Consider the following 12,576-nt stretch of genomic DNA (forward strand, 5'->3'; position numbering starts at 1 on the left):
AATGATATCCTATATCATGTTAAGTCCAATTACCATTTTAAGATGCCACAAGTATTAATTCTACATCTAATTAATAATATACTCACAAGGTAATTAATTGCACTACATTTCATGAGATTATCATCATAACATGAAAAGTCTCTAGATTTCAAACCAATTCCAAATAGACTCAAATTAGTATATGTTAAAGGATATAGCACAGTCTTCACATATATTACATTCAATATCCATTTAAGTGACTAAAACACTTAAAATAATTTTCAAACAGTTCTAAATGACCTCAAATTAATATAGGTTAAAGAACATATCAGGACCTATTTTAATATCATATTACAAGTTGATTTCATGCTAATTACAACCATATGAATTAAACTTTCATTAAAGAAAATTATTAAATAAAATTTGCAATTCTTATTTAAATAATCCCAATTTAATATATGTTACTAAACATACCAATGCCTAAAATACTAGCATGCCACAATTTTAATTCCAACTATATACAATTATTAGAATTTAATCCTATGCCAAGAAAATAATTAAATTAAATTCTAGGATTTGAACAAAAGCATTCATACAAGTTGTATAAGTTTATAAAACAATCAATATAACTCAAATATAAACCTATGACATCATCTACCTCAATTTGAGATGAAATTTCAAATCTCCACCGAAATTAAATCGCTCCAAATCCAACGAAACGTCGGAGTTTTGTTGGGGACAACAAAGTGATCATTAAACCACAAGGAGGTCACACCAAAATCCTAACTTGGTTTCTATCCCAAACTTAAAAAATGGCCAAAACGGGATTCCAATCGGTTGGAATCAAAGGCCTCGTCAAGGCGAAAAATAAACATTAAGGCATCACCACTTTTTACTAAAGGGAGGAGGTTCAAAGAGGAAAGAGAAAGTGGCAGCCCTTTGGGCTTCCATTGCTGCCGGCCAAGAGAGGGAGAAGATGAAGAAAATATCTTACTCACCTCCTATTTATAGAAAAACCCTAAAAGTGCCCCGAACGGGTTTTGCCGGGTCCGGAAAAGTGAAATTTGAGCACATGTGCTAAAACGGCAAAACTCTATAAATGAAAAAGAACCGAAATGAGAAAAAATGAACAACGGAAGAAACGGTGTCAAAAATTAAGTCTCAAGTAGAGAGATATGCCCCCAAACAAGTTTGGCGCTAACTGGGGTAAAAAACCCAAAAACTATAGGGATTGACCGGAAGACAATTCTAAGAGTACACAATTCGACAAAATGTGAAAATGAATCCCGTATGAGAATTCAACCCCCAAGGAGACACTTAACAATTAACTTTCATTAATTGCACAAAGGCCCCTACACAAAAGGATAACTGCGTAAGTGACCCCAATTGAAAATATCTTCCAAAAGATATTTTTTTAGAAACCCTTAAATCAAAATATCTTCAAAAGATATTTATGAAAAATACCCCAAGAAATAAAAATATTTTTGAAAAATCTTTTCATCCACGACCCTACGGGAAAAAGAAACAATCAGCGAACTTTTCTCCAAAAGTAAAGTTATGCCTTTCAAGGAAACCAATAAGAATGAAAGTACGTGAAGTTAAAAACCAACTTCGAGCACGAAGAGTGAGGTTACGCGAAAGAAAATTTCAACGAAAAAAATTAATCTGTAAAAATTGAGAAAAAAGAAAAAGAAGAAAAATGACCAGATCATTACGAAATGCAATCTACTCTATAAAGTGAAATCACAGTGTCCATGATTCATAAGTAAGAGAATCAGTATAAAAGGTATTTTTATCATTTAAATTAAAAAAGACAAATAAGTGTACTAATCAAAAAGAGAATGGAAATATTACAAAATACGTTTTTATTTATTTATGCCTGAGATAGTTTTCTTTAGCTATTTTAAGCATAAAAAAAAATTATGTACAAGTTTTAGACCATAGAGTAAGAATTATCACTCTTGGTTAATTTTGTGAAGTTTTTGGAGAGGGCTAGAAATGGCGGTGCATTGAATTAATGGCTTTATCTGAAGCTGACTATTGCTGCGTGTGCACACACAAACTTTTCAAGAACAACATACACCTTTGACAAGTAACCAAAAGGTATTTGTAATTTTGAAAACAGTAATAGAAAACTTGTTTTCAAAAAATTATAAAAGATAATAATCTGGAAACATATTTTTTATAACTGAATTTTTAAAAAACTGAACGAAGCAGATTTATTGTTCTCAGAATTGCAAACCAAACAGAGGACACATGACTGTTTATATATATATATATATATATATATTTCAAAGTTAAAAAATAAAATAAAAATAACACGTGGCAGTTTATTTCTTAGCCATTTTTTTTTTTTCTTCAAGAAATTAGAAAAATTATTCTAATTACAACTCTGACCAGCGGACGACCAACCACTCAAACTTACCAACACCAAAACTTTGCACAAAAGTGGAGCAATGATAATAATTGGACAAGTAACAAAAGGTACTTGTCCACCTACCTATATAGTATATACTTAGAGAAGCCCAAATGGTTATTATTACATCTACAGTTTTAGTGTTGGTGCTACGGTATATTTGATTTTCAAATTTTAATTTTATACAATTTTTTTTTAAAGAAAGTGCATAAAATCCCCTTACTTTAACCAAATATGAATGAAATTGGGGTTTTATTCAATTTATTCTAAACAAATTGCATAAAATTAGAATTTGAAAAGGGCACTAATACAAATGGAAAAACTATATTATTTATTTTTTAAAAATTATTTTCCAATGATAAGATTAAAATTAATACATGTAGTATAGTATTGTTAAATTCTGAAAAAATATTTAAATGGATTATGCTTGTATAATAAAAAAATAAAAGAGAAGTTTTATATGTGTATAGGAAAATGAATATAACCTTAAAAAAAAAAATTCAAAATTTTATTTTTAAAAAAATTATAAGGAAAACAAAACCTTAACAATCATTTTAAAGAATACTTAAATTTTATTATATTTAACATCACTTTAATAGTGCGTAATTTTCAAAATTTTCTTCAGTTTGTCTATTTTTTGACAATTAAAAGGGAAAAGAAAACACAAAATAAAAATATTTTTAAAGACTAATTTTTCTAAAATTCCTATTGAAGGGCAAAAATTAATATAATTTTAATGGTGCTTAATTTAAAAAATTTCTTAAATTTCTATGATAATTCAAGGGGGTTTATGCAATTTGCTCTTTCTTAAATTTCTATTAAGGGACATTTTTTTTCATTATAATATTTCTGCAATTTCTAAAATCCTATGGCCTCTTCAAATGTGCAACAATTTCTTAGTCTAAGGGAAATTTTAGGTCAAACTTCTACTTAATGTGGGTTTTGTGCCAATTTGAAATAGTTAGGAGAGGTTTTGCAATTTGCTCTATAATATAGATATATATATATATGTCAGACGCTTGCTAGGCCGAGAATGGGGTTTAACATTCGGGCAAAGCCCAGCCTGTTCAGTTTGTTGTCTGGTAACAGCCCGAGGGCCATTTTTCTCGGGCTGGCCCAGGCCTTTGCAGATTTATGATATAAAGTTGACAATGAATGCTAAGTGTGTGTATATATATATAACAGTTTTGATCCATAATTGGAAGAAATGCTAAATACTATAGTGAATAATCTTCAATATTTTTCTTTGTGCCCACGGAGATGCAGGGTTAAGTCTTCAAGTCCTGTTCAGATATGTATATATAATCTTGGATACATTTTTATTTTTCCTTTTTTTTTTTATTTGAAAAAAAAAAATGACATTTTGTAAGTTATTAGTAATTTACTCACATTGATTAACTTTATAATCAACACTCCGTGATTTATAATCTCGCATATTCATTTTAATTGATACCAATACAGCGTACACACAAAATGAAGATATAATTACATAAAAAAAAAAAAAAAATGAACGATAAAAAGTCACAATCTTGAATTGTTAGAGGCTGTAATCTAGTAATACTTTTGTATTTTCTAAAGCAGAAGGTTCAAATAGCCATGAAATGGAATTTCCCCATCTCCTTTTTTGAACTAGATTGGACCAATCCCTTTTTTTCTAGTTATTAAGATAACTAGAGTATGGCTATTGAGTCATAAAACTGACCAACCCCTTTTTTTCTAGTTATTAAAATAACTAGAGTATGGCTATTGAGTCACAAAATTGGCTTTCTGTAAAAAGGGCGAGTGTTCTGCGATCCGATAAAAAACCTTAAGATGTGACTAACACCTAACTAATATATATCCATTCAATTTTTTCGGATCTTATGTGAGACAAGTCGCACTCATCCCACATTCCTCCTAGATTAAATATTATTTTATTGCACTGGCGTGAATGGATTTATTGCATTGGCGTGAATGAATTTATAAAAAATCTTCTTGTTTAAATTGGTGAAGTCCAAGTAATGTTACTTTGGAGTTTGGACTTTTATTCTTTTCATGTTGTAAGGATAAATTGAGATGGTTGAAAAAATATTTGAAATATGATCATTATTCTGGAACAATTAAAAAAAAATAAAAAAGTGGACAATTAATATTAGATAGAGAAAGTATTAAGAATGTAATTTTTCTTGAGCTTTTGGGGAGGCCTAAAAAATGGCGGTGCATTGAATTAATGGCTCTAATTGTAGCTTCTATTGCTGCATGTGGACACACAAACTTTTTTAAGACAGTACACCGCCTCGCCAAAGTTAGAAACAAATACACCAATGATAAAAATTGGACAAGTAACAAAAGGCACTTGTCCAACAACCTATATATTTGAGCAGGGAAAAAAATAATTTACTTATGTATTTGGTCCTTTTGGTAGAGTGTTCAGCTCCTCGAACAAATGCACTTTTCAATTCACTCCTCTAAAAAAAAAAAAAAAAAAATAAGCTACCTATATATATAGAGTAATTCATTTTTGTGATGCATCAAATGTTGTGATTCTATACGAATTCAACCAACAAACACCAAAACTTTGTATATATGGTAAGGATTGAATCATGGTAAGGATTGAAAATCGTAGTCTTCATTTATCAATTTTTTTTTATAATTGGCAAGAAACTTACTCATTTGTCCCTACGGGGACTCAATCCCTCGCCATCTCTTTTGAAAAGGTAAAAGAGACACCACTATGCTACTGTGTTTGAGAATTTCATTTATACTATATTTTTTATTATTATTTATAAAAGTCAATCCAAAAATATTAGATACAAAATATGGTACTTCAGAAGGATAAAAAATTCCCTGAAATCTTACCCTGGATTTCTACATGCAATTTCAGTTTGTATGATATAAATTTAGATGTTATAGAGGTATAATTCTGAAAGTAGGGTTAGGATCTCCTTTGTTTTTTGTTTTTTGTTTATATATATATATATATATATATATATATATAAATATTATATCTTGACAAGGAGGGGAGGATATCTCCCCCCAAATATCAATGGGGGGAGACACCCAACCACTAAACTACCAAAGCCTTCTCAAAAAGATATATATATATATATATATCTATCTTGCTCATTGCATTTCGTTGCAAGTTATCATTGCCCTTTTCAAAAAATTCACTAGCCTTTATCATCAAAGTTAACATTTTTTTACGGTCATGGATTTTTCCAAAGAAAACACTATCACACTACTCTTATGCATAACTTCTCCAAAAAAAAAAATAAATAAAAAAAAAAAAAAAAAAAGTACTATTCTTATGTATCGTAGGTGCATAGAGGTATATTACCTAAAACTCTGTTTGAGATTGCCACACCCAGAGAAGGCATCATTTTATTATTTTGGTAAGTTACATTTACCTTTATTGAGGTTTGGGCAAATCTCACATGAATGGAGCGTTCAAAGTTTATTACTCTAATCTCTCTTAAGACTATAAAAAGACAATTATACCCTTATATGTAATATATTTTTATAATACAAATTATATTATAAAATCTAAAAAAATCAAGTATTCTATCTCACATCTATCTTGTTACTTTCTCTTTCCTCTCCAACACCGTTACCCACTACTAAAAAAGAAATCTTGTAAAAGAAGAAGAAGAAATAAGTGTAAGGCCAACTTAGTCATTTTATAATTTATTTATTTATTTTTCAAGTTTTGATGGAGAGGGGAGATTGTCTATTTGCTTTGTATAAGGTTTCAAATATATGAGAGAATTGTGAGTTGCCCTCCCCCATATTTTGACCTGATCATGTTATTTATCATGTTTTGAAGTTGTTGGACAGACAAGGAAGCAATAAAGAGAGCAAAGTTGGTTTGGTTTACCCCTGTTCGGACGTGGTTACATGGTGAGTCTTGTTCGCCATGGTTGTTGTTTTCCCTAGGTTTTTGCGGGGTTAAGTGGGAGTCGGTGCAGATGGTCCCAGTAGCGCTTCACCAAACTTAGGAACAAATGGACCGTTGACAATAATTATCCACCTATTACCTACCTATATATTTAGAGCAGCCCAAATTCTTTGTATATTTGATCATCAAATTTTAACTTCATACTGTTGTTTAAAGAAATTGCATAAAATCTTCTTGCTTTAATTCTCATAATGAAAGTGGGAGTTTATGCAATTTATCCTTAAAATACGCATAAAATTAGAATTTGCAATGGACATTAATACCCATGAACAAAACTATATTATTTTATAATGATAAGATTAAAATTAATAATGATAATACAAAAAAACTATATTATTCAGGTTTTTTCAGCTTTGTTTTAATTTAAATTTGAAATTTCGGCAAATTAGTTAGATTCAAAAAGCTGTAAAAATTAGTTAAAGCTACCCCGAAGACCTATGCTTTATATATTCGTTCATTAATCGGGGAATAATCTAAATTCTTCAAATTTTCACTTGCTTTTAAGATGCAAAATAAAATGAACTCTTCTAAGTCTGCAACTTATAATGAATGTTTACCACCCAAAAAATACTTATAATGAATGCACTTCAATTTCAATTAAATGATGGAAATTAACCCGATCTAGGCCCTTTCTTGCACATCTGTCTTAACAAGTAGGTAAGTGAGTAAAGAAGGTTTTTATTTATTTTTTCTTTTTTCACGATTGTTTTGCCTTGACATCATGACCTAAGTCACTATTTTTTTTAAACGGGTGTCGCTCTTACGCTCTTGTTTTCACTGTCTGTGATTTAAATTTTATCACTTCTACGCTTCGCTTTCTGTTAACATGTAGTTGAATTGTTTGTAGTTGACATGTTGTTGAATTGTGCGGAATGGCATTTGTATCACCGTATAAATTTTAGGAGAAAAGGTACAAGTAGTGCTTTTTGCAGTACCAAGACAAACAATTACAACGTACAGACACGATGAAGATACAAAAAGAACTAAAATTTGAACCAGCGCAAGGAAGCTAATTGATCAACAATAACACGTACACTAACAAAAAAGAACCTCAAAAATATAAACCTAGTCCGCTTTAGTTTGTGTGACCTCCTGTGAAGTAGATCCAATGTTGTCTGATACCATCTGATTAGAGATTGTTGGCTTTGTGAAGTAAAAAGTTCGGTAATACCATTCAACCAGTTCAGGAGACAAACTTCTAAGCATGAACAGCACCCTGAACCATTTTGGTTCAGTCACATATCTTTCTCCTCGGCACACTCCATTAACAATGGCTTTTGCACATGCCCTGCAATTCATCACCGGCATTGCCTGAACAGCATCCTGTCAACCATTAATGTTCAGTACTTGATTAACGTATTTGTTGATTCGTCGTATCCAACCCAATTACTCTAATCAGTGAATGTGTTAGCAGATGCATTAGCCACGGTTTTACTTTAATTTATTAACATCAACAAGTATTAGGATTCATTTGTAAAGTATCTTACATCTCGCAGTTTGCAATTTACTTCAATGAAACCATCCTTGGATAAAACTTTGCCTTGGGTGATTTCTGAATCTATAAAACCTAGAGTTATAATAGTCATTGTGATTTCAGGACCCAATTCAACTCTCAGTGTCTCATAGAAGCTTATCAATGCCGCTTTACTTGCCTGAAATTGTACAAGAAAAAACAATGTGTATTAGTACGTAGAATAGAGATTATATCATGTGTAGTAGTGTGTAGGAATCAAATTAATTATTTACACTGTATAAGTTCAGTCTTGGTGGATGTAACAGTGCCGCAGATGACGAATTTACAACAATTTTTCCCTTGGTCTTCTTGAGGTGAGGAATTGCAAAATGAGTAGCATAAATTGATCCCCAAAAATTTATATCCTGCTCACTTACAAGTAGAAAAAGTACGTACTTTAATTAACCCAAAGCAAGAAATTAAAGAGAATGAAATACGTACAAATAGTACTATTAATACGACAACTCGGATTAATACCATCACAGGTGCGAACTTGGTAATGTCAGTGACATCTTCAAATGTGCAGGTACAACCAATCCCGGCATTATTTACCAAATGATCCACTGTAATCAAACTTTTTTTTAGAAGTAATATATATATATATATATATATATATATATATATATATATATATATATTTTAAGTATTAGCCAGTGAACAATAAATATAAAATTACGTACATCGGCCGAAGTGGTGGATAGCTTCATTAACAAATCGGTTACAGTGGTTGACGTTTGAGACATCTGCACAAACAGGAAGAACATCTGGGGAGCCAAGTCCGCGAGCTTTCTCAGCAACCTCTAGGAGTCGCTTCTCTCTCCTAGCAACTATCACCAGTGAAGCTTCTTTCTTTGCATATTCATATGCTAATTGCTGCAAATTGAAATTTCATTATATATATATATATATGGAGTACGTGATGAATGAAAAGAAAATATATAGAGAGAGGAAAAAGGAAAAGAATGAACCTCCCCAATTCCTGAAGAAGCACCGGTGATGAGAACTACTTTTCCTTTCATGTTTTCAGTACTGCAGAAGCATCTCGAGATCATATTGATGAACTTGAAAATGAAGAATGGAGATAGGATCAAACATAGAGACACCAAAACTACTGCCATAACCACTTCGTTCAAGCAGTTGTGAATCAGATCATTCATACCCATTGCTGTGCTGTATATATATGTGTGTGTGTATATATATATATATATAGAGAGAGAGAGAGAGAGAGGTAGTTATGGACTTGACAACAAGCAATGCAGTGAACGGTATTATATAGATGCAGACTTGCAGTTGAGAATGTTTCAAGCAGTGGTGGATACATGACGACAAGGTCAATGCAAAAGATGAATTTAATTCGATACCCACCATACATACTATGTTTAGTACTATGTCATGATGCTTTTGGAATCATGGAAACCATGTTTTTTTTAGTTCAAAGGTGCATGTGATTCCGTGATTTGACAGGTATTGTAAGCTTTGGTCACATTTGAAAGAATAATAATATAATTAATGAGTAGTTTAGTTTACCAATGTATATACAATATATTGATTAGAGTTTTAGGTAGGTGTGCGTCGCATTCTCTAAAATGAAATTGATGGAAACAATATGTGGATTGTTTGTAGCCAATGTTTGTTTGTTGCCTCAAAAATGTAGTGCATTAAAGATAGTCACCAACTAAAATAAGTGGTCACTTAAAGAAGATTAGTGCATGATTAATGTAGCTGTTTTCAGGCAATTAAAGTCATTCATATAGCAAGATAGGTATGTTGTATCGGGGAAAACAGTGAAGCAATACATAGGTTCAATCACAGTACCCAAAAAAAAGCTCACTTAAGTTTAAATATTATATATTTACCGAAGAAAAAATATAAAGTTTATATATCATATGAAAGGGAAGCTCACTCACATTTTTCTATAAACGCAATCCACCCTATAAAGTAAAATCCCAGTGTCCATGATTCATAAGTAAGAGAATAAGTGTACTACTCAAAAAGAGAATCAGAATACCACAAAATATGTTATTTATTTATTTATTTATGCTTAAGATAATTTTCTTTAGCTATCTTAAAGCGTAAAAAAAAAAATAATAATAATAATTTATGTACAAATTTTAGACTTTACAGTAACAATTACCACTCTTGGTTAATTTTGTGAAGTTTTCGGAGATGGTTAGAAAATGGCGGTGTATTGAATTAATGGCTCCATCGGTTGCTGACTATGCTGCATGTGCACACGCAAACTTTTCGAGAACAGTATATACCTCTGACAAAAGTTAGACCTGTAACAAAAGCTAGGAGCTTGTAACCTTGAAAATAATACTGGCGAATTCAAATAACAGAAAAATATTTTTAAAAAATTATAAAAAATATTGAACCAAGTAGTATTACAAATCAAACAGACCCGAATAACACGTGACTGTTTCTATATATATATATATTTTAAAAGAAAAGCAATAGCACATGTGGCAGTTTATTTCTTAGCCATGTCTCTTTTTTGTTTTTTTAATTAGAAAAATTACAATTCCCACCAGTGGACGACCAATGACTCAAACTTACCAATATCTAAATTTTGTACTCCATTTGTACCAAATTAAGTGTAGCTTTTAAAAATTATGACTCACATGTCGCCTTTGAAAATTATGACTCATATTTTTGTAAGTCACAATTATAAAAAATGACACTTAATTTAAGATACAGGAGTAAAAAAATGAAGCAATAATAATAATTGGACAAGTAAAAAGGTACTTCTCCACCTAGCTATATACTTAGAGAGGCCCTAGTGGTTATTATTACAGCTACAGTTTTAGTGTTGGTGCTACAGTGTATTTGATTTTCAAATTTTAATTCTATACAATTTTTTTTTAAAAAGAAATTGCATAAAATCCCTTACTTTAACCAAATATGAATGAAATTGGGGTTTTACTCAATTTATTCCAAAAAAATTTGCATAAAATTAGAATTTGCAAATGACATTAATACACATGGACAAAACTATATTATTTATTTTTAAAAATTATTTTCCAATGGTAAGATTAAAATTAATACATATAACTTATTTAGTTTTGTATTGGTAAAATTTATTTCTGAAAAAATATTTAAATGGATTACGTTTGTATAATAAAAAATAAAAAAGAAGAAGTTTTATATGTGTATAGGAAAATGAATATAACCTTCAAACAATTTTCATACTTTCTATTTTTAAAAATTATAAGGAAAAGAAAACCTAAAATAAAAATCATTTTAAAGAAAACTTACATTTTATTAAATTTAACATCACTTTAATTTGAGTAATATTCAAAATTTTCTTAAGTTTATATTTTTTGAAAATTAAAAGGGAAAAGAAAACACGAAATAAAAATAATTTTAAAGAAAACCTATTTGTTATTTTTATTTTTTACCAACGGGTCAGTGACCTAGCGGTATCAACCTCTTATCCAATGGGAGGTCAGGGGTTCAAGTTTTAATAGAGACATATGTGTGTGGTACCAACCAAAAAAAAAGTTTTTTTTTTAAAAAAAATTTCTATGATTATTCAAGGGGGTTTATGCAATTTGCTCTTTCTTAAATTTCTACTAAGGTACAGTTTTTTCATTATGATATTTCTTTAATTTTCAAAAGACCAATGGCCTCGAATGTGCAACAATTTCTTAGTCAAGGGAAATTTTAGGTGAAACTTCTACTTAATGTGGGTTTTGTGCCAATTTAAAATAGTTAAGAGAGGTTTTGCAATTTGCTCTCTCTATATATATAGAATATAGATATATGTGTCAGACGCCTGCTAGGCCGAGAATGGGTGTAACATTCGGGGCCAGTCCCAGGCTCCCAGCCTGCTCACTGCTCAGTCTGTTGTCTGGTCAAAGCCCGAGGCCCCTTTTTCTTGGGCTGGCCCATCCCTTTGCAGATATACGCTACAAAGTTGACAATGAAATGCCAAGTATGTGTGTGTGTGTGTATATTATATATATATATATAACAGTTTTGATAATTGCAAGAAGTGCTAAATACGAAACTGAATAATCTTCAATATATATATATTTTTTAGTGCCCACCAAGGTGCAGGGTTAAGTCTTCAAATCCTGTTCAGCTATGTATATGGCGCTGATTAATCTTGGATAGGTTTCTTTTCCTTTCTTGAAAAAAAATAAAATAAAATAAATTACATATTTTTTAAGTTATTAATAATTTACTCACTTTGATTAACTTTATAATCAACACTCTGTAATTTATATTCTCGTAGATTCACATTAATGGATACCAATACAGCGTACACACAAAATGAAAATATAATTACATAAAAAGATGATCAAAAAAATCATTAAAGACTGTAATCTAATAATACTTTTGTAAATCTCGCATCTCTCATTCGAGGATTTACTTGGGTGAGATCAGTGTTGTTAAAGGTGCGTCTGTCTAGAGGTTCATGTTTAGCGCCTATTGTCATCCCATATTTACTAGTTGCGCACCTCGGTTACGCCTCATCTTGCTTGTCAGGCGCACCTCGTTGATTTTTTTAAAAAACTATGATTATTCTATTTCTTAAGCCAAACATAGTATTTTTGACAACTTAATAAACAAATAAGAGAGTTCAGGGGTTCGAGAGAAACAGGGGTAAAGCCTTTCGCGGGCTAACATGGGCTGAGGCCAGGTCCAAATAAAAGAAATAAAATAAAATTCTACTACTATGTATTAATAGCTTTAGTCCAACCCAAGTTCCCAATCTATGATAAATGGCCC

The 12,576-nt window shown here is 30.8% G+C and overlaps 1 protein-coding gene across 1 annotated transcript; it reads right to left on the minus strand.

Moving 5' to 3' along the window:
• Positions 1-7,225: 7,225 nt before the first annotated feature.
• On the minus strand, positions 7,226-9,081 carry LOC132276187 (11-beta-hydroxysteroid dehydrogenase 1A-like). Its single transcript, XM_059777506.1, has 6 exons — positions 8,811-9,081; positions 8,523-8,715; positions 8,320-8,405; positions 8,076-8,207; positions 7,817-7,981; positions 7,226-7,652 (listed from the first exon to the last, which is right to left on the minus strand). Exons 1-6 carry the CDS (start codon positions 9,003-9,005, stop codon positions 7,395-7,397), a joined length of 1,029 nt encoding a protein of 342 aa, XP_059633489.1. The 5' UTR covers positions 9,006-9,081; the 3' UTR covers positions 7,226-7,394.
• Positions 9,082-12,576: the final 3,495 nt, after the last annotated feature.

The sequence above is a fragment of the Cornus florida genome, unplaced genomic scaffold (assembly GCF_030987335.1).
Source record: "Cornus florida cultivar Cherokee Brave unplaced genomic scaffold, ASM3098733v1 CherokeeBrave_3.0.0_Hap2_Chr10, whole genome shotgun sequence".
Classification (NCBI taxonomy): domain Eukaryota; kingdom Viridiplantae; phylum Streptophyta; class Magnoliopsida; order Cornales; family Cornaceae; genus Cornus; species Cornus florida.

Bases quoted from the DNA above. Each gene is read 5' to 3' on its own strand.
- LOC132276187 (XM_059777506.1), bottom strand. From the start codon at position 9,005: ATGGGTATGAATGATCTGATTCACAACTGCTTGAACGAAGTGGTTATG. The intron at 8,716-8,810 runs GTTCATTCTTTT...TTCAATTTGCAG, and splicing joins CTTCTTCAGGAATTGGGGAG to CAATTAGCATATGAATATGC. The intron at 8,406-8,522 runs GTACGTAATTTT...GTTTGATTACAG, and splicing joins TATCCACCACTTCGGCCGAT to TGGATCATTTGGTAAATAAT.